At 39.5% G+C, this 20,744-nt stretch overlaps 1 protein-coding gene across 5 annotated transcripts in view; it reads left to right on the forward strand.

Moving 5' to 3' along the window:
* The first annotated feature begins 916 nt into the window (after nucleotides 1–916).
* Nucleotides 917–20,744, forward strand: part of PCDH9 (protocadherin 9) — an 896,526-nt gene continuing 876,698 nt past the window's right edge. For all 5 annotated transcript variants that reach the window (XM_054013554.1, XM_054013573.1, XM_054013564.1 and 2 more), the window contains exons 1-2: nucleotides 917–1,418; nucleotides 2,592–5,762. In XM_054013554.1, the coding sequence (XP_053869529.1) occupies nucleotides 2,727–5,762 (3,036 nt within the window). In that variant the 5' untranslated portion in view covers nucleotides 917–1,418; nucleotides 2,592–2,726. The remainder of the gene's footprint in view (nucleotides 1,419–2,591; nucleotides 5,763–20,744) is intronic.

The raw sequence follows: 20,744 nt of genomic DNA on the forward strand, positions 1-20,744 counted from the left end.
GAGCAGCTGCCCCCACCAAAGGAGACTGCTCCATGAGAACCTAAGGCAGCAGCTTTATCCGGGGGGCAGACTGGGCTTCTGCTCTCAGCCAATCCACCCCTGCTGCGGTTGCTGAAAAGGCTGCACCAGCTCACGCCATCCAGCACCCCTCATTCTCCCTCTCCGTCGCACTGGTGTGACTGGGGACCAGGGGCTCCCCGCTCCAACGCCGCGGCTAAAACGCATGAGGCCCCTCGCGTGGCTCCCCGCAGGCTAACTTGGGGCGTGCATACGCCGCTAAAGCCAGCAGAGAATACGCCGAGTGGAGGCCCCCCGCCCCGGCACCCCGGGGCAGTTTAGCACCGTGCAGGGCAGTACGGTCGCCGGCCGCCCTTGTAATCTGGGGCCGCGCTCCCCTCCCCCGCATTGCAATCCAGGAGCACACAGCCACGTCCCGCCGGCAGCATGCACGGACTCCTCTGCCCACGTCTGGAAGGCAGCGGCGGCAGAAGCCTCCTCCCGCCCGACCGGCAGCGGCTCCGAGGGCTGAATCCAAAAGGTCCCGGCTCCCGCGCCATCCCCCCCGCGTCTCTCGCGCTCCAGTCAGCCGCCGCCGCTGCCCGCAAACCTATTAACCATTCCGCGCGGCTGCTGCAAGCTCCGCTCACCCTCCTCCTCCTCTTCAGCTCCGCCTCCCCGCGGCCCCGGCTGCCCGACCGACGCGCCTGGCGGCCAATGCCAGGGCAGCACCGCTCCAGCCTCCACCCCTCCCGCTGCAGGCCAATCGGGTGCCACAGGAGGGGGGGCTTAGCAATGCTCACACCCTCCCTCTGGGCTTATTGAGAGTTATATCAAGAAATTTCAGTTCACAGAGAGAGAGAGAGAAGGAGAGAAAGAAAGAGACACTAGGAGGGAGAAGGGCAGGGGAAGCGCTGTAGCTTCCTTCCATCACTAAAGCAATAACCTATTAGGATTTTCTTTGGCACCTATCACCCCAGAGATGCAAAGAAGGAGAGAGAAGCCTCAACCAGCCCAACTCTGACATTTCTAATAAGAACTTACAGACTTAACATGCCTGCCTCTCTACACTGAGGAGACAGGAATGGAAAATGTGTGCAGTGTAGAGTGGAAAATACCCCTGATCTAAAGAAGTGCACTGGGTTTTGTGCTTGCTGGTTGGTTGTGGTGGTGTATGCACGTTAAGCACCAGAAGGATCGTCGCCGGATAGAAACGTGGAGAGGATGACTAACGACAGAACTGTGAATTTGTTCTCTGGAGTTGCTAATTTCCCACCCCGAAGCAACACATTTCGCAAAGAGCAAACGTTTGGCTGCTGCTGATTTCTCCAAAACTGGTGGTTTAGCAGATGCTTTGTGCTGTATGTGTTGGATCAGATCCTTGCTGAGCCGCAGCAGATCGGCAAAGGTACACAACCAGTGTAAGTGCAAAGTTACACATGCACCGTGCCTCTGATTTTTTTTTTAATACTAAATATATTTATCTAGGTAGAGAATCTGTGTTTCTGATTCAGTTGCTGTTCGTGGCAAAGGCTCACCTACTCGGCTGTCTCTGCATCCCTACCTGCATCACTCTGCTGGAAGTGATCACAGGCATCAGCTAGCGTGCAGCTTTAATGCAGATAAGATGTAGTGCTTAGGCGCTGACCAGTTCCACTAAAGTATGTAGATGCCTGGAGCCTTGCACCATTTAATTTGCGGTTAATAGAGCATTTCGGCAGAAGTCCTTTTTTTTTTACCTGCATTATCAGTCTGCAGTATTTATGTGTGGCAGCCGCTAATAACATCCTGAGGGGAGATCAGTGTCAGTGGTAAAAGACTGCACCTTTTCCCCTCCTCCTGTGATCAGAACATATTTTTTCCTGCATGTTCTTTGCAAACATTTAGGTTGCTTCTAAGTTGCATTTTGAATCCCCAATCCCTCTGATTTAGAATGTTTTAAAAATCAAATAAAGTTTAACGTTATTAAACATAAGGTGAAGTAGCCAACATCTGGAGATGAGACACCGAGCTTACTGTGTAAGAAACTGTGAGTGCTGTTATTGTCTTTTTAGTTAATAGGGATGTGAAGTAGCCAGTGACGACTGCTGCTGCTGCAGCATGTCCGGGTGTTTATTTCCCTGTACGATAGCAATAGTGGGGGATGCAAGGCACCAGGAGGAAAGACAAATCTGGTTAGCAAAAAAAAAAAAAAGCACGGAAGGAAACAACAAATTACGTTTGGCAGCTGACATTGCAGTTAGCACAGAATCCTAGAGAAGTACGGCGAGGTTTTTCACTGGCACCAAACGACTGGGTGGAGGGGGGGAAGCACATTACTGTTTATTTCACCAAGTGCTAACAAACGATTTGGAAAGTACGTGTCGAAACTGTAGCTGCCTTTAGTACGGCAAGTAGTTAATTCCATTCTCGGTATGTGCAACTAACGGGATATTGGTGCATTCGTCCGGGATTGCTTGTAAAAGGGAGAAGCAGGGATATGTACAGCGTGCAAGTGTGCATTGCAAAAATGAGTAGTAGTTCTTGGTGGTTGTGGATTTGTTTTGTTTTTTTTTGTGAAACAATAATGCTCGTCTGTGTGATTGTGTTGACAGTTGCTGTCTCCAAATAAGAAATGAGATGTAATGCATCCTGCAGTCCATGCACGCCTCCTCTTGCAAATCGTGCACCATTCCTCCGTGGAAATCTTTAAATCCTAAAATCCAGAAAAAGAGAATAAACACATTATCATGGACCTGAGGGATTTTTACCTGTTGGCTGCTCTGATTGCCTGTTTAAGGCTGGATTCAGCTATAGCTCAAGAACTTATTTACACTATTAGAGAGGAGCTGCCTGAAAATGTACCCATAGGAAACATACCAAAGGATCTGAACATTTCTCACATCAATGCTGCCACAGGGACCAGCACCAGCCTTGTCTACAGACTGGTTTCTAAAGCAGGGGATGCCCCTTTGGTCAAAGTGTCCAGCACCACCGGGGAAATCTTCACCACCTCTAATAGAATAGATAGAGAAAAACTCTGTGCTGGAGCCTCCTATGCTGAAGAAAATGAGTGTTTTTTTGAACTTGAAGTGGTGATTCTCCCCAATGACTTTTTTAGGCTGATCAAAATAAAAATCATTGTAAAAGATACCAATGACAATGCACCTATGTTTCCATCCCCTGTCATCAATATTTCCATACCTGAAAACACGTTGATCAACAGCCGCTTTCCAATTCCATCAGCAACTGATCCGGACATTGGTTTCAACGGTGTACAGCACTATGAACTGTTAAATGGGCAGAGTGTCTTTGGATTGGATATTGTAGAAACTCCGGAAGGAGAGAAATGGCCTCAACTGATCGTACAGCAAAACTTGGATAGAGAGCAGAAGGACACCTATGTGATGAAAATCAAAGTAGAGGATGGAGGAACCCCTCAGAAATCCAGCACAGCCATACTGCAAGTCACAGTAAGTGATGTCAATGATAACAGGCCAGTTTTCAAAGAGAGTCAGGTGGAGGTTCACATACCAGAGAATGCCCCAGTAGGCACCTCTGTAATTCAGCTTCATGCTACAGATGCAGATGTAGGAAGCAATGCAGAAATCAGATATATTTTTGGTGCCCAAGTTGCCCCTGCAACCAAAAGGCTCTTTGCTTTAAATAACACAACAGGGCTGATTACAGTGCAGAGGTCCTTAGATCGAGAAGAGACTGCTATTCACAAAGTGACAGTGCTGGCCAGTGACGGTAGCTCTACTCCTGCTCGGGCAACTGTTACCATCAACGTCACTGATGTAAATGATAACCCTCCTAACATAGACCTCAGGTACATTATAAGTCCCATCAATGGCACAGTATACTTATCTGAGAAAGATCCTGTCAATACAAAGATTGCCCTAATTACAGTTTCAGATAAGGACACTGATGTGAATGGCAAAGTGATCTGTTTCATTGAGAGAGAGGTCCCATTTCACTTGAAGGCAGTTTACGACAACCAGTATTTGTTAGAGACCTCTTCCTTGTTGGACTATGAGGGCACCAAAGAATTCAGCTTTAAAATTGTTGCCTCTGATTCTGGCAAGCCCAGTTTGAACCAGACTGCCCTGGTAAGAGTTAAACTGGAGGATGAAAATGACAACCCTCCAATTTTCAGCCAGCCTGTAATTGAGCTGTCAGTTTCTGAAAACAACCGTCGTGGTCTATACTTAACAACTATTAGTGCCACAGACGAAGACAGTGGGAAAAATGCAGACATTGTTTATCAGCTTGGCCCTAATGCCTCCTTTTTCGATCTGGATCGAAAGACGGGAGTTTTGACAGCCTCCAGAGTTTTTGACAGAGAAGAGCAAGAACGTTTCATTTTCACTGTAACAGCAAGGGACAACGGCACCCCTCCTCTGCAGAGTCAAGCGGCTGTAATTGTTACTGTGCTGGATGAAAATGACAACAGTCCCAAATTTACTCATAATCACTTTCAGTTTTTTGTATCTGAGAACTTACCAAAGTATAGCACTGTGGGAGTGATCACAGTGACCGATGCAGATGCAGGGGAAAATAAAGCAGTGACCCTTTCCATCCTGAATGATAATGAGAACTTTGTGCTGGATCCTTACTCTGGAGTTATAAAGTCCAATGTTTCTTTTGATCGAGAACAGCAGAGCTCGTACACCTTTGACGTCAAGGCCATTGATGGAGGACAACCTCCTCGCTCTTCTACAGCGAAAGTAACAATAAATGTCATGGACGTTAATGATAACAGCCCAGTTGTCATCTACCCACCTTCTAATACTTCTTTTAAGTTGGTGCCACTCTCAGCAATCCCAGGCTCTGTCGTAGCAGAAGTATTTGCTGTGGATATAGACACTGGAATGAATGCTGAACTTAAATATACAATTGTAAGTGGAAATAACAAAGGTTTATTTCGTATTGATCCAGTGACAGGTAATATTACTCTGGAAGAAAAACCAGCTCTTACTGATGTGGGGCTGCATCGTTTAGTGGTCAACATAAGTGACTTGGGTTATCCTAAATCCTTGCATACTCTTGTGCTTGTATTTTTGTATGTAAATGACACTGCTGGAAATGCCTCTTATATTTATGATTTGATACGTAGGACTATGGAAACACCCTTGGACCGGAACATAGGGGACAGTAGCCAACCCTATCAAAATGAGGACTATCTTACTATCATGATTGCTATAGTGGCAGGTGCTATGGTTGTGATAGTGGTGATATTTGTCACGGTTCTGGTTCGCTGTCGACATGCATCTAGGTTCAAAGCGGCACAAAGGAGCAAGCAAGGTGCTGAATGGATGTCTCCCAATCAGGAGAACAAACAGAACAAGAAAAAGAAAAGGAAGAAAAGGAAGTCTCCTAAAAGTTCTCTTTTGAACTTTGTTACCATTGAGGAGTCGAAACCTGATGATGCTGTTCATGAACCTATCAACGGGACAATAAGCCTTCCAGCTGAGCTGGAGGAGCAAAGTATAGGAAGATTTGACTGGGGCACAGCACCACCAACAACCTTTAAGCCTAACAGTCCTGATCTTGCTAAGCATTACAAATCTGCCTCTCCACAGTCTGCTTTTCATCTTAAACCTGACACTCCAGTATCAGTGAAAAAGCATCATGTGATTCAGGAACTTCCGTTGGACAACACCTTTGTTGGTGGTTGTGACACCCTTTCCAAACGCTCTTCCACTAGTTCAGATCACTTCAGTGCCTCAGAGTGCAGTTCCCAAGGAGGCTTCAAGACAAAGGGCCCCTTACACACCAGACAGGTAAATGAGCACTTTTACTGGTCTATAAGTACTGCATACAAGTGCCCAATCAACCAGTATTAAAGTGCCAGTATGTCTTTTGTTTAGGTCTACTTTTAGCTTGGTTATAATATGAAGAGAAAAAAACGACCACTTTACCATCTGTCTGGGGACTTGTAAAATGCCTCTGATATTTCACAGTTTTAAGAGTCACTGATTATTAAAAAGAACTACATGTGCACATATACACACGCATGCAAACACACACACACACACTCACATATCTGTGTGTGCATAAACAACAGATCAGAAATGGAAATAAATTGTTAAAAGCCAAATTGTTTTCCCAAGAGTGTCCCAGTGTAAAGGTTACTGAAGAAGAAAAACTGTGTTTTCTAATATGCCAAATTCCACTCAAAGAGAAAATTTGGCTGTTTCAGGATTAATGTGTTACTTTGGGGATATGTAAATTCACTTTTAAATTTCAAGTGAGGCTGGTTTGAGTGTCTTTTATATTTCAAACTAGTTTGGAATATTGTTAAGTTACTGTTGTTAAAGGGGTTCTTATTTTTTCACTTACAAAGATAGCAGACTTTCCAAGGAACTTCATCTGTGAAGCATATGGTTTGTTGGTAGGATATAACTAAGCCATAAGGAAGTCTTCCTTTGTTTTGATTTTTAATTATTTTGTTGTTATAAAGTAGGGGGTCTAATAGAAAGTTTTTTGCATATTTTCAAAAATGGCCAAAGTATACTTTCAAAAGGAATGCATTTGCTCTAAATACAACTTAATTATGCAGAAAAAATCAGCCCATTGTACATATTTTCTCATCTTAGTTATGCATAAGTGATCTGTCACAACTCATTTTAAACTGTGAAATATGCCATATGAAGAGGGATTAGGAGGCTGATAAACTCATATTTCAACCAAATCCAGCATTAGTTTTTCTTAGGTCTAATAATTCCTTGCTAATAAAGATTTAAATGCAGCGCTGTCTAATTTATTTCATTGATGCTTGTCTTTTGCCACTAAATTAGAATGTCAATATAGCCTGTAGATGGCACTAAGGTACTGTGTGGCTTGTGCTGGCCAGGTGCCAATCCTGCAGTAGATAGGAAATGGGGGAGGGAGGATCAAAGTAGTACTACAGCCAAAGAAACCTTTTGTTTAATCATAGTTGCACTGGAGCAACCAGTAGTTAAATTTACGGGTTTGCAAAGCAGCTTCTTAGTGCTTAGCTTTCACTGCACCAACTTTCTAAGGTTTAGCAATCAACTTCATATTACTGTAAGCATTGTAATCTTCAATATATGGTGATTTGTCTGAATTTATTAGGGGTCCACAAAGTACGAATCTTAGAGCAGCAGGCAAGGAACATTTAAACTTGTCTTTGCAAAAAAGCTTTTGTCAGTAGCAAGTTTAGGACCAAGTAATTCCCTTGTTGTTGCATTAGCCTTATCTAAGATGAATGTGATGTTCCCCAAACCATGTCTTGACTTTTGGGTGTCTGTAAGGTGTCATACTAACAAGACACCTTGTTTAAAACAGGCACTTACAAGGCATCTGCTGTCTAGGTAACTACTCCAAAAACCCTCAATAGACTTGAAATGAGACACGGAAGAAACACTTAGAAAACTCTCCACACAAAAATCTGTCTTTCACAAGGACTTTAAAGCACTGTAAACTCTCAGAATGTTTTATGCACTACAGTAGCACTCCTGTCAGCATATTTTTTTTTAAAAATGCTGATTTAAAAACCTCCAGTGCAGAGCAGCTCTAGGTAATCTATGGTTGTTCAGATGAGGGAATACACTCTTCCCCCATTTTAGTTACAAATTTAAAAACCTCCTTCTTTGGTGTTCAGAGGTGCTGTTAATTTAACTTAAATTAACTTCCCATGTTCTGTTAAAAGAGTCGCTCTTAATCCCCTTCAGCCTCCCAAAGAAGTTAAAGGAAGTTAAACTCACTAAAATGATTTACCTGATAGAATATGTCAGCACTGAACAGTGATGCTGAATGTGGGCAGAAAACCTACAGGCAACATTTTCACCTTCTTTTTTGTTCTTTACATTAAACAAATGTTGCTTGAGTTTTAGTAATAATACCAGTCAGTATACTCACATTCTTGTATTATGGACCTGCTTCAAATCCTGTTGTAGGCAATGGAAAGATTCTCATTGACTTCCATGGATTTTGAATCAGTCTATAGAAGAGGTATAATGTTACATGGGACTGAAAATGCATCTATATTTTATTGTTCTTTTTATAGAAACAATTATTATAATTGAGCTTTTCCATTCATAAGCCTGATTTTTTAAAATAGATTTTCCAGTTGATCAGTGTTACAGGAACTAAGGTTTTTGACCTTATAACATTTTCTGATGGTTGAGTTCAGCCAACAGTGGCAGCATGAGTTAGCAGTCTGGTATTTCTCTATCTATGATCTCTAGAGTTAGGATGTATCTTTGCTACTGTTCCCTTGTGATGATGCAGAAATTAAATATAGTTTCATAGGTATGGGTTGTTGGGTTTTTTTAAAGCCTTGTTGATATAGAGTATGTCCTTAAAGTAGAATATAACATTTTAAATAAAATCTTTCTTATAGAATGTTAGATGAAAATAATGTAAGATCTGAAATGCATTTTTTAAAGTCCTTTGTGAAAAAAGTGTTTAATTCTGTGCCGTTGTACTGTTTTCTTGCATTTAGAATAGAAGATTTCTGTATTTTATGCTAAAAAGCTATAGCAAAGCGGTCACCTGCATCTTGTATAGAAAGTATTTCTTCATGTAATTTGGAAAGGGTCCATGAAATGTTGCAGAGAATGTTGGAATAAAAAAGGGAGAAGGTTAGGGGAATACTTACTTGAGAAAAGTTATCATGATATATTTTCCATTAAAAATGTTATTTGAGATTATTATCCATGATGAAAACACATATACATAGCATTAGGTACTGCTGATAAACTAAAATCCATGTATTCAGGCAAAACTCCCATTGACTTTAAGTCATCTGGAGGACTGGGTCCCATGATAAAATCTTTCATTTTCAGAATACTTTGTTGAGCTTTAGCTATGTGATTGCCATTAAATCCAATGGGAATTGCTTGGCTAAACTTCTGTACAACACTTTGAATTATGCTGGTTGGTGTTTCAAAAAGTGCCCAGTATAAAAACCAAAGCCCTCCCCAAGTGCCTATGATGCAGAACACCTGGTAGCTTCTCTGATCAGAGCACTTTTGAATACTTGAACTTGGGAGTGTCTTTTCAGAGCTAATTAACATAATTAGGAGCACAAAAAGAATGTTACCCACTGTCAGCTCTTGTTGCTCAGATTTTGTAGTCACTAATATGACCCATGAATAATACTGAAATCTGTGCAGGGTGTTCCATCAGTGTTCATTTCAGTATTCAACTGAACAAAAACATTATCCAAAATATTGAGCCAATGCATCAAACAACTAAGTACAAAATACAGCAGAAGACAGCATGTTGCATTCTTGTATGTGAAAGGTTTTCTTTTAGAAAAACCCTACTCAGTGCCATAATTTTAGCAATAGGATAAATGGTGATATGATAGACAATGAAAGTCAAATCACCACGCTTTATTCCAATTTTACACTAATGTAACTCTGTTCCAACAAATTTGGAAGGAGTTACACCACTGTAAAACTGCAGTAACATAGGCCTAAAAACCTTACATTAATGTCAACGTGTAAGTTATGAGCAAAGACTTCAATTCATGAAAGCATTCCTATTCAGAATAGCACTTAAGTGTGTGCTTAACTTAAAGTGCATACATATATCCCATTGAAGTCAATGGATGTAAGCACAGGATCAGAGGTAGTCATCTGCTTAAATGTTGTCCTAAATAGGGATGGACTACAGTACATGCTTAAGTACTTTTCTGTATCTAGGCCAAAATTAAACCCTTTCGGAAATGTGTACAATTCCACTGAATTCAATCAAGGTAAACAAGCACTGACTTTGGCCCTACATTTTCAAGCACTCAAAAGACAGAAAATATAAAAATGTAAGGTTCTCATAGTAACCTTAACTTACACATTACTCATATTGCATATTAAAGTATATATTTAACTGCATAACAGTAATGCAACATATTCTGTGGGGCCAATTCTTTGCTCCTTATTCAGTCAATGGGAGTTGTGCCTGAGTAAGGAGTGAATATGAAGAATGAAGGCTCAGTATTATGAGTGAAGATCACTTAAGCTTGCTCTGTCAAATGTAATTTTTGGCATTCTTTGACTTTGGTGTGTTTAAAATTTTAACCTGAAGCTTTTGTATTTAGTTTCTCTATTTTTTAAGGAAAAAAAGATTAAAACACTAATGCATCTAATGTGTTCTTCCACAGTTGCAAAGTTGAAAGTGTGTGCAACTGTGGTAATCCACAGTGAAATAGCAGTACAGAATTTTTCATACCTTGTAAAGATTACCATTACGTATTCATAGCATTCCATAGTCCCGTAAATAGTATTGTTCTTAGTGGCAATTTGTTACTGCAGATGCGCAAAGTTGCATTTTCTATCAACTATAATTTCATTGTTTCAATTATTTATGCTTATGGTTATTTTATTTTTACATGTTAACCTGGACATTAGTACATGGTGAGGACTAGCCACTGAGAGAACTTCAACATATAAAATTCAGCTGTTTTTGAGTTATGTATGTCTTAAAAAAACTGGAAATGCTGAAAAAGTACAATATATTTTTCCACCTTTGCATAGCTCAAAAATAGGATAACAGATTTTGCTCAAATGGCTAAAGAAATTTATCTTTGAGCTGAGACTAAGCATGGAAAATTTCAGCTGAAAAGGAGAGTTTTCCAGCAAGTTAAGAGCATGTGAAAATTCATGGTTATAATGGAAATTTGAACATAACCCTAAGCTATAATACAGTTTTCAATTGTAGCACTGTAAATGCTAAGCTATAATAAGGAACATTTTGTGTATACAGCTACGTACGTTAAAAGCCTAGCAAGCCTCCTTTCTCTTTAAATCTGTTTTCCATGCAGAGAGTTTTTGTCTGAATCACTGCAGTCTGTTCTCACCTGGATGTGCAATGCCTAACTTTCATAAATGCTAATAAGAATCACATCACACACAGTAGAGAGAATAGGATCCTAAGAGTTTAATGCTATTGGAGTTTTGTGATACTGTTCTTTTGTGTTTAGGGACAAGAAGGGATCTTTCTAGTTACTATTTCAGATTTTCATTTCCAAAGAATCTATTCTTCTAGCAAAACCATATCAGCCACACTTTATTGACAGCAATTTTATTGTAGCTAGAGGCTTTACAGTAAGCTGTTTATTGCTGTTCCCTAACTCAGTTGACAGCAATTGGGGAATTAATTTTCTTGCCCCTGGTGTGCTTTCTTGGATATAAACAACAGATGTTAAAGATATGAAAACAGTGACCCATTTACATTTGACAACTCTTTAAGTACACAGTTTACCTGTGTGGATTACGCAGAAGTTCATATTGGGGCAGAAAACAAACACATACAAAATTTAATGTGAGGGAATGCTAAATAATAGGTAAAATTGCTCCATCGATGCTATACTATATATTTTCACAATAGAGTTGTTTATCCATATATCAAGCATGTAATACACTGACATGTATTTCATATATACATACACACACGCACATATATCAGTATATCTAGCCAAACACATACCCACACTCACACACACACCTATATATACAGCTCTCATTTACGAAATTGCCTCCTCAGTGCAGTCTCATTGTGCCTGCTTACTGTGGGCCTCATCTGACCCATCTGGTATTCAACATACTGAATATCATGTACCAGTCAGAAAGCAGTATATTCTGAAAAATCTAGTAATAGCCACAGATAATATTTGGATTTACTTAGCAACTTCCATCTAACTAGATCCTAAAATCCTTTAAAACCTTTATTTATTCATTCACCTCTGAAGTGCAGCTCTCTCTGGTACTTCCTTTAGTGCAGGTGTTGATTCAATACAAACACAGAGGGAAAAAGTGAAACTAAATCATCAACATTCCCTGCTGCAGCCTTTGTTTTTCCTTTTAATTCACAGCCTGTGGTGGAACATCTTGAGGATGATCTATAAAATCATATATGCCAGATATATCACTGTAGACAAGTTTTCTCTGATTTACATCCCACTCAATCCCATTAACAAGAAGGGTATTATCCAGGGTGTAAATCATGGAGGAATTTACCCCATATCTATAGTCATTGGCGTATTTCTATTAGAAATCAACATGAAGACATAATGGGCCAATATTTTTCTCTAGCCAGGATTCCAATCAGCAAGAAACTTAAGATTTGTCTCAATTAAAGCATATGACTAGTCCTAACAGGGCTTAAGATTGCTTAAGATTTAGCATCTTACAGAATTGTGACCTTAAGGGCTTGTCTACACTCAAAAGTTGTACCGTATTAACTATACCATTATAGTTTGAGTGGTATAACCCTCTTAGTGTGGATGCAGTTATATCATTATAAATATGCATTAAACCAGTATAATTTCTGTATGGGAAGGAAATAAGATAAATTGGGATAAGGCACCTTTATAGTGATATAACTGTGTCCTGTACCAGTATAACTATTTTGGTAAAAAAAAACAAAACAAACAAAAAAAAACCCCATACTTCTAACTAAAATAGATTACTGGTACAAACTGTGTGTAGACTAGGCTCACACTGCATGGATGTAAGTCAGATAAACATAAGGCCCATTATCTCTTTATGTCTACTTCATATTGTGCTCATTAAAAAAAATGCACAGGGTGTAAATCATGGAAGAATTTGGCCCATTTTGTCAATTATCTCCACATTTTTAAAGCAACCTCAGTCTAACCTCTGGTTTTTGGGAGCACAGTGAATTGTGAGTGAAAATACATTCAGTTGTTTGATTATCTGATTTGTAGGCATATTCAGGTAATTAGGTGTCTAAATGCTAGCAGGTTCACCTACAAAGATCGTGCCTATAATTTCCCTTTTCATTTTCTATTTCAACAGTTAGCAAGGTTAGCAAGAATGAAAAGTTATTATAAAACCTCTGTGTATCTTTATAGTGTTTCTGCTATCATACCACATGAAAAGTGAAACTTGAATTGTTCACCCTTTGTCAGGAGATTATCTAGCATTATTTCAAATTGTCATGCAGTTGCTGTAGTTTACTGTGAAGTCTTTTTGTAGTCATGTTATATTTTGCAAAATACCACACTATATTTTGCATTAGTAAAATCTCTATGTCACTTTGTAGTATTGTTTTAATTTAGAATATGCATGCTCTGCCTACAGGAAGAACGCAACGAGCTCTCGTTTACAGACACTGTTAATAGTAAGAATTAAAAATTTGAGGCCAAATCTTCAGCTGGGGTAAATCAGCATAATACTACTGAAGTAAATGAAACTCTGCTGATTTACCCGAGCTGAAGATCTTGTCGGGTATTTTTGTTTTTACAAAAAACTAGGGTGTGGGGGAGTAGATGATGTCGATTTAAAATATCCAAACTACAAAATAGCTCTGAGTAAAATAAATGTGGGCTTGACTGAACTCCAGATTAATCCATTTTGAATTCAATCAAACACAATGCAGAAATCAATCTATTTGTCTATCACCTTTATTGACTTTAGTGGGAGCAGGTTTTGGATAGCATCTACAAACAGCAACAAAGACAAAATAAAAACAACAACAACAAAGAAAACAAATATTTCTGTTGACTAATGGATGGAAGGTGAGAAATACAGAATTTTTTGTGTTCATTGAAATCAATTTGTAAGTTGCTCAGATGCCAGAAATGATAGGAATGTTTCAAGATGCCCAGATTACCACTATAATAGAAGATCTGACTGTCTATCCATCTATCCATCTATCTGTCTATGCATCTATCTAGAGTTTAATACTATTGTTGTTTTAAGGTGCTAAGTGCAGTCTACTTTTGTTGAAGTCAATAAGAGTCGAAAGAAATTATTTTGTAGAAAGCGTTCCGCATCTGCCAGTGTGAGGTATTTTTATTAATATTTTTAATTGTATGATTGTTTGTGAATCAGTTCCTGAGAAGTGTATACAAATATTTTTCTATCAGTAATAATGGTTACTTTTTAGCCTTATATAGTGATATTGTCCTTAAAATACAAACAAAACCCAAACAAAAATCCTTATTTCAGTTGTGAAAGAGATTTACCATCAGCCTGACCCTGTTGTTGATTCATCCAGTTGGAGATCTGTTTATTTATTTATTTATTGACATCATTCAAACTTCTGAAAACAAAATAACTTTGGATATCTTTACTGTAGATGCCCGTCTTGGTTACTATAGCTATACATTCAGTGGCTTCATTCGAACTGTAAAGCACAGAAAGTAGGATACCTTCACATTTTGTACTGACTCCAATGTTGTGTATGAGTTTTTGGGCCTGATCCTTCAAGCCTTCTGTATATGTTAATTTCAACACTGCAGGTTCAAGCCAAAAACTCTCAGTGAAGTCAATAGTAACACTTGCAGGATCTGGCCCTCTGTTTATGAAAGTCTATATATGTCCATAGTGTGTATGTATAGAAACACGCACCCAGTACACAGTAACATTTGAAAAGCTCCTCCTCTGTCGAGTCAATGGAAAGATTCCCATTGACTTGAATGGACATTGGATTCAGTCCTATGTGCAGTTAGGTCTCTTCTTGTAGTAAGTGCATTGGAATGCAAGTTATTTTGGTTTGCAGCCTTCATACCAGGGAGTGAGCTTCCTATGTTTTGTCTCACTGTAAATGATTCCTTGATACAACATTTTATGAATTTACTATCACTATAAAAAGTGTACTATGGCTTTCTGGTATATAACTAGTAGCTACACCTCTATCCCGATATAACGTGGCCCAATATAACATGAATTCGGATATAACGCGGTAAAGCAGCGCTCTGGGGGGGACGGGGCTGCACACGCCGGCGGATCAAAGCAAGTTCAATATAATGCGGTTTCACCTATAACGCAGTAAGATTTTTTGGCTCCCGAGGACAGCATTATATCGGGGTAGAGGTGTATTAGAAAAAAATACTATTCTATTCAGCTATTCAAGCCATTGTGTTAAAATATTTCCCGTATCTCTTTTTGTGCATGTGTCTGCAGCTGCCTGAATTTTCAGTCGCTTGTCAGTTTGGTTCACTTTAACCGTGTCAGAAATACAGGTCAAAATATCAGTAAAGTGTTGGTCTAGTCGGTAACAGGACTTGAAATTGCATTCAGGTTGTGACAACTGTATCCTGAAACATGCCTCACGTTGAAGTCTTCAGCATTCAGAGCAGCAGGAGGTAGACTGTGCACCAATAGTAAAACTGTAGTCATCCCTATATTTTTAACAACTGCCAAATAAATAAATTAATTAATGAAATCTGCATTTGTCTAAGGGATAGTAGTAAACCTCACCTGTTGAAATGTAATCTCTCGTGTACAGGAGATGGACTTTTCTGTTTGAGATTTCATCAGTTTTTATTTCAGAAAGCTGTTAAATCTGTCAAACATTTCAGATGGAAAAGAATGCCTGCCTTTTTTTAATTTTTTTTTTATTTTGCCTTTTGTATGTATGTATTTTGTATGCTACAAGAGCACAGGGCTGTCAATCACCAGAAATACAGAGTGAGACAGGATAGACATTTTGCCATGATTGGCATTTTATTTTTATTTTACAACTCCCTTTTTCTTCCTGAAACCAAGATTAGTTAAAAATGGCAATGCCTGATTATTACATGGCCTTCCTGTGAAAGTAGATGAGGTGGGGATATGGCCAAGGGAAGCCACTTATAATATGCTCTGGTACAGTTGTTCTTGTCTCCTGGAGGCATCCTTTTGAAAGGGGTGGTTCAGTCTAGGGGGTTTGTGCAGCTGTAGCTAAGTAGCACTGTAGAGCATTCAGAACTGGCTGTTCATTTAAGCTGTTCATCTATCATGGATCTGTTTTTGCATCCTTAGCCATTATGTGAATGAGATGTGAACATACTTGCTGTGTTTTCTTCTTTTGTGTGTGTGTGTGTGGTATTGATGCATTAAAGTTTACCTCATGCAGTCCATCACATTTAGAGTGATGGAGTGAGATCATTTCTACATGGATTGCCTAGCAGTCATGATGCATAGTATGGCAAAGGTGCAGTCAAGGGCTTTTGGAAAGCTACTTAAATACCATAAAAAGTAGTTTCCTTTATCCACTTCTCTTGAGCTGGCTAGTTTGGATGCCCTCTGTCATTAGAAGCATCAAATAAAAACAACAATGTGTTGGTGTGGTCAGCTTTGTGTGACCTCATTAAAAATCAGTGCACTGGTTACTATCATGTGATTCCTCAAAGTTGTATATTGCAGACTAAGAAACTGTCAAGTTACTAATTGGTTTTCAGTAGATTTTAATAATTGCTGCACTTCTTGCTGTGATTGTATCCTTTGCTTCTTGTTGTGATGGTATCAAAGCTATCTGAACATCTCCAAATTTTACTATTACCCAACTTTGCTAATGTGTAGGCTTTGGCCTTCTTCTGTGCTTTAGCAGTTGATTAAGAAATACTTTAATCCCTTGCAGGGTACTGAGAAACTAATGGCTTGTGTAGTATTTTAGTCTTTAAGCTTCCATCATAAATGGTATGAAAAATTGAGTCACTTGGCTGATGCTTAAATATATCTTCCCCTTTTACTAAATTATTGTCACTATCATTTCTTGTTTTTCTTTTTAATACTCAGAAAATGAAATTTGGAGATATTTATTTTTGTAGGAAGTGTGCCTGCACATATTAGAAATCTGAGATTTCCCTCCAAATGAATATTATCAGAGAAATGATACACAAATGATTTCCATATGATCTGTTATTGCACAGTGAAATCAAAAGCATAGACTGTAGTAAGTACTTTAAAGGAACTAAGTGGCTTCTTTAAAATTTGAATAATAGAGTGCTTTTGGAGGAATATTTTTATAGAATGTTGATAACGTGAAGTAGAATGCTTTCTAATCTAGATATTTGCTTGTACTTGTTCCTACATTACTGTATTTAAAAAAAAAAAAAAAAAAACATCAAATTAAATAGAGTGATTTAGGGATGCTAATGAAAATCAGAGGAAAAAGACAGAGAACCCAGCCCTGCAATACTTACTCTGGAAAAACTCCCATTGAAGTTTGCAGAACTGGGCTGAGAGAATGAGGGAGAGGAGAGAGAAACTAAGGCCTAAAAATACTCATTATTTGTGGGTGCCTCCATTTTCAGGTGCCCAGCTTGAGATAACTTGATATTGATTTCCAGAGGTGCTAACTGGTTGCTGCTCCCCTTACTTGCATTTGGAATTGTGGGTGCTAAAAGTCAGACTTCTATGTTTCTCAAGTTGTGCATCCAAAATTTGAGATTTTAATCATCAAACCTTAGATGATTCCTAAAGTAGTGGACAGACACTGTTGAAAATGTAGTGCTAATTAGATGAACAGAGACTGTTAGTTGTGGACAGTCGTATATGCTTATTTTAAAATTGATGAAACCTGATTCACTTGTATCCTAGATTTGATATGAACCCCATGACCTCTTCTAGGTATAATAGGCCACTAACAAGGGCAGGCTACTAGTATGATCTGGTAAGGTAACTTCCATGAATCACTTTCTTTCTGAGTATTTAGGACCTAAAATGTATGCCAGAAATGTTTGGATTTTGGAGTTTAAAATGTTGCCCTTTTTGGAGAGCTATGAAATATTTATTTTGAAGTAGCCTGCTGGAATCCATTGGCTAGTTCTGTAGCCATACTATATTTGTGATAGTTGAGGCAGGCACACAAAATATCTCATTAATGTTTTTTGGGCAGACTCTGTTGATACCACACTGGCAGAGGGCAACATCCATGTTAGGTCTGGTGTCTTGCTGAGATTTATGAAAGAGGATTGATTCAGAAAACAAAGCAGACCATACAAATTGAGGTTCAGTAAGTGGACAGTACTTGAATTCAACAGTTTACCAGGAAGATTGGGATGAAATCTGAAAACACTTATGAAACCATACGGCTGTCATTTGGCTAAAAACTCAGTGTGGATATCTGAACTTTCAGGAAACAGAATAGGTCTGTTAATAAGAAAGCAGGCAGTGCTTATATGCTAGACTGGATGATACTGACTCTTGAGTCTGCATGTTTAAAACAGTATGTTGAGAACTTTTAATAGTACAGTTTCATAAGATCCCTCATGGGACTCTTTGTATATGGCACACAATACAGATGGCAACAAAATGGATTTACCTTGTCTGGAGCTGATTTCTGATGTCCGTCTCTGTTATAAGCAAGTCACAGAAGCAATTCTTGCATCTGGAACTTAGGTCAAGTAAAGCTGTCTGTCTGTGAATCAACTTAGAAGGAAATGACTTGCATTGGAAACCATTTCTATGTTTGGTAACATTTACTTGCTACTCTTGCGCCATTCTAGGTATTTTGTTAATGCTCTTACATTTTGGGCCAAGTGCAAGCCTGGTGTAAGAATGTGCAAGCCTGGTGTTACAGAAGCCCATATTCAAAGAACCCCTAGCTACCATAGAGTCTGTGTAGCCAACTCCCTGCTTCCCCCCAGTATAGGTGATGATTCTAGGTTTGCCAACTTGCTGATTGCAGAAAACTGAACACCCTTGCCCCGCCCTTCCCCGTGGCTCAGCCCCTGCCACGGGGACTCGGTGTGCTGACCCCGCCCCAAGAGCTGGCTCCGCAGCTCCCATTTGTTGGGAACCATGGCCAATGAGAGCTGCGGTGGCGGTGCCTGCGACTGGGGGCAGCGCGCGGAGCTGCCTGGCTGTGCCTCCACTAGGAGCCGGAGGGAAATGCTGGCCACTTCCCGGAGCCGCATGGAGCCAAGTAGGGAGCCTTCTTTAGCCCCACTGCGCTGCCGACTGTACTTTTAACAGTCTGGGAAAGTACAGACTGGGAGTTCCAGTCAAAAAACAGGTGCCTGGTAACCTTAGATGATTTGGGAGCAGGAGGAAAGGGCATGTCTGGAGTACCATTTCTGCTGCTGATGACATTTGTGATCTGCCAGTTGTTACTTGTAGACATCTCTTTGGGAACCATAGCCAGTGAGCATAGTGTAAAGCAGCCTCAAGATTGCACTCCATTATGCCAGCGCTGAAAGTAGCACAAAACCAATCTCAGAATCAGGCAGCTGTTCTGGGTACTTTGTGGTCTTCACCAAAGCAGCACCCAGCAGATACTGGTCCCAGCTGAGAATCCAGGCCAAGGTATCTAGGGCAGTTCTTTTGGAAGGCCTAAATTAATCGTATTCCTTTTTAAACAATTGAAATTAATTCTGTCCTAATTTTCAAAGCTGTAAGGGTTTTTTGCCTGTTGTGATTTCTTAGTGGGCTTTCATTACTTTTGCATCTATACAGTTTCACAGATAATGACAGGCCCTCAAAACCTGCAGAATATTGCATGTAACATTGCTTCTGCTACTATTTACCACTTCATTAGCTTTTTCAATAGTGAAGATAAGTTAGCATTTTGTCATGAAATTTGAATTGCCAACTTGTCTGACTGAAACGCATGAACCAAGGCATAATAACTCTCACAAAGTGCATTAACGCTTGCACAAGCAGATGCAATCCCCTAAGAAAAGAAAATTTGTGTGGGTTTTTTTTGTGATGGTGAAGTCAATTTTTTTTGACATTTTCTCCAGCAAATTTTGCTGCTTTGCTGAATATCTGAAAATACAATGGGAGACATTTAGCGCTTGTCTAAGTGGGAGCAAATCAACTGACTGCAATAAACTTGATCAGAGCTACATTTGTCCATACAGTTCATACATTACACTTTAAACGTAATTGAACGACCGGACCAGTTTCAGTGTGATTTTTGTCTTAAAGTTATCAGGCCAGATTCTCACTAAGGACTTCTTACATCACAGGAAAGTGTGCACAATGGTGATTGATACCCATTATAAGGCATCTTTATACTGCCAAGTGGTGGTAAAGTGGCGGTTGGCTATGACTTTGCTACAGAAAAACGGTGTGGTTTTATACTGTGGTAGCCATCTTAAAATAAAATTGTAGTGGAGATGGGCACTGTGGTTTTTAATCTGTATGTAACCAGTTGAGGTTAACATTAGGTGTGTAGGTTTCAGAGTAGCAGCCGTGTTAGTCTGTATCCACAAAAAGAACAGGAGTACTTGTGGCAACTTAGAAACTAACAAATTTATTAGAGCATAAGCTTTCGTGGACTACAGCCCACTTCTTCGGATGCATATAGTATATAGTATATGCATCCGAAGAAGTGGGCTGTAGTCCACGAAAGCTTATGCTCTAATAAATTTGTTAGTTTCTAAGTTGCCACAACTACTCCTGTTCTTTTTATTAGGTGTGTAGTACTGGGATCAGCTAGCTACATTGAGGACTTTAACCATCAGTAGCTGTCTCACATTAGATATCTCAATGTAAAAACACCCCCTTTTTTCCCCGTGAAGATAAAGCCTTAATGTAAATGAAAATCACGCCTGATACCATTAAGGCAGACTTTCACTGAATTTGGTCCCGTGGTTCATGGAGTGAAATAACATTACTTTTAGGTTATCAAATTTCTCCCCAGTGACACTAGCGACAGAACCCCTTAAAACTCCTGCCAGGCTCTCAGCACCATCTGTTACACTACTGATATGTTTCTCATATCAGCTTCAGTGTCAATGCCATACTTCTGCAAACTATTCATTGTTGTGTCAGTGATTATCGCTCCATTCAGTGAAGATAACTCATTGAACCCAAACAAATGCAGTAATCTCTAATTTCACTAACAGAGGTAACTACTCATAGCCTTTCTCTTTTACATCCATAGCCTTTCGCTTTTACACCGTCCATAAGTTTTGCAGTTTTGACTTCTGTCAAAGTTTTTTAAAGTTTGGTGATGGTTAGAAAAATCACTGTAAAAATAGCATCATTTTTCTCAACAGATCTATTCCTTGTGTACATTGAGAGTCTGTTCTGTTTGCCTTTTCTAAAAAACAAACA

Source organism: Malaclemys terrapin, chromosome 1 (genome assembly GCF_027887155.1).
Source record: "Malaclemys terrapin pileata isolate rMalTer1 chromosome 1, rMalTer1.hap1, whole genome shotgun sequence".
NCBI classification, from domain to species: Eukaryota; Metazoa; Chordata; order Testudines; family Emydidae; genus Malaclemys; species Malaclemys terrapin.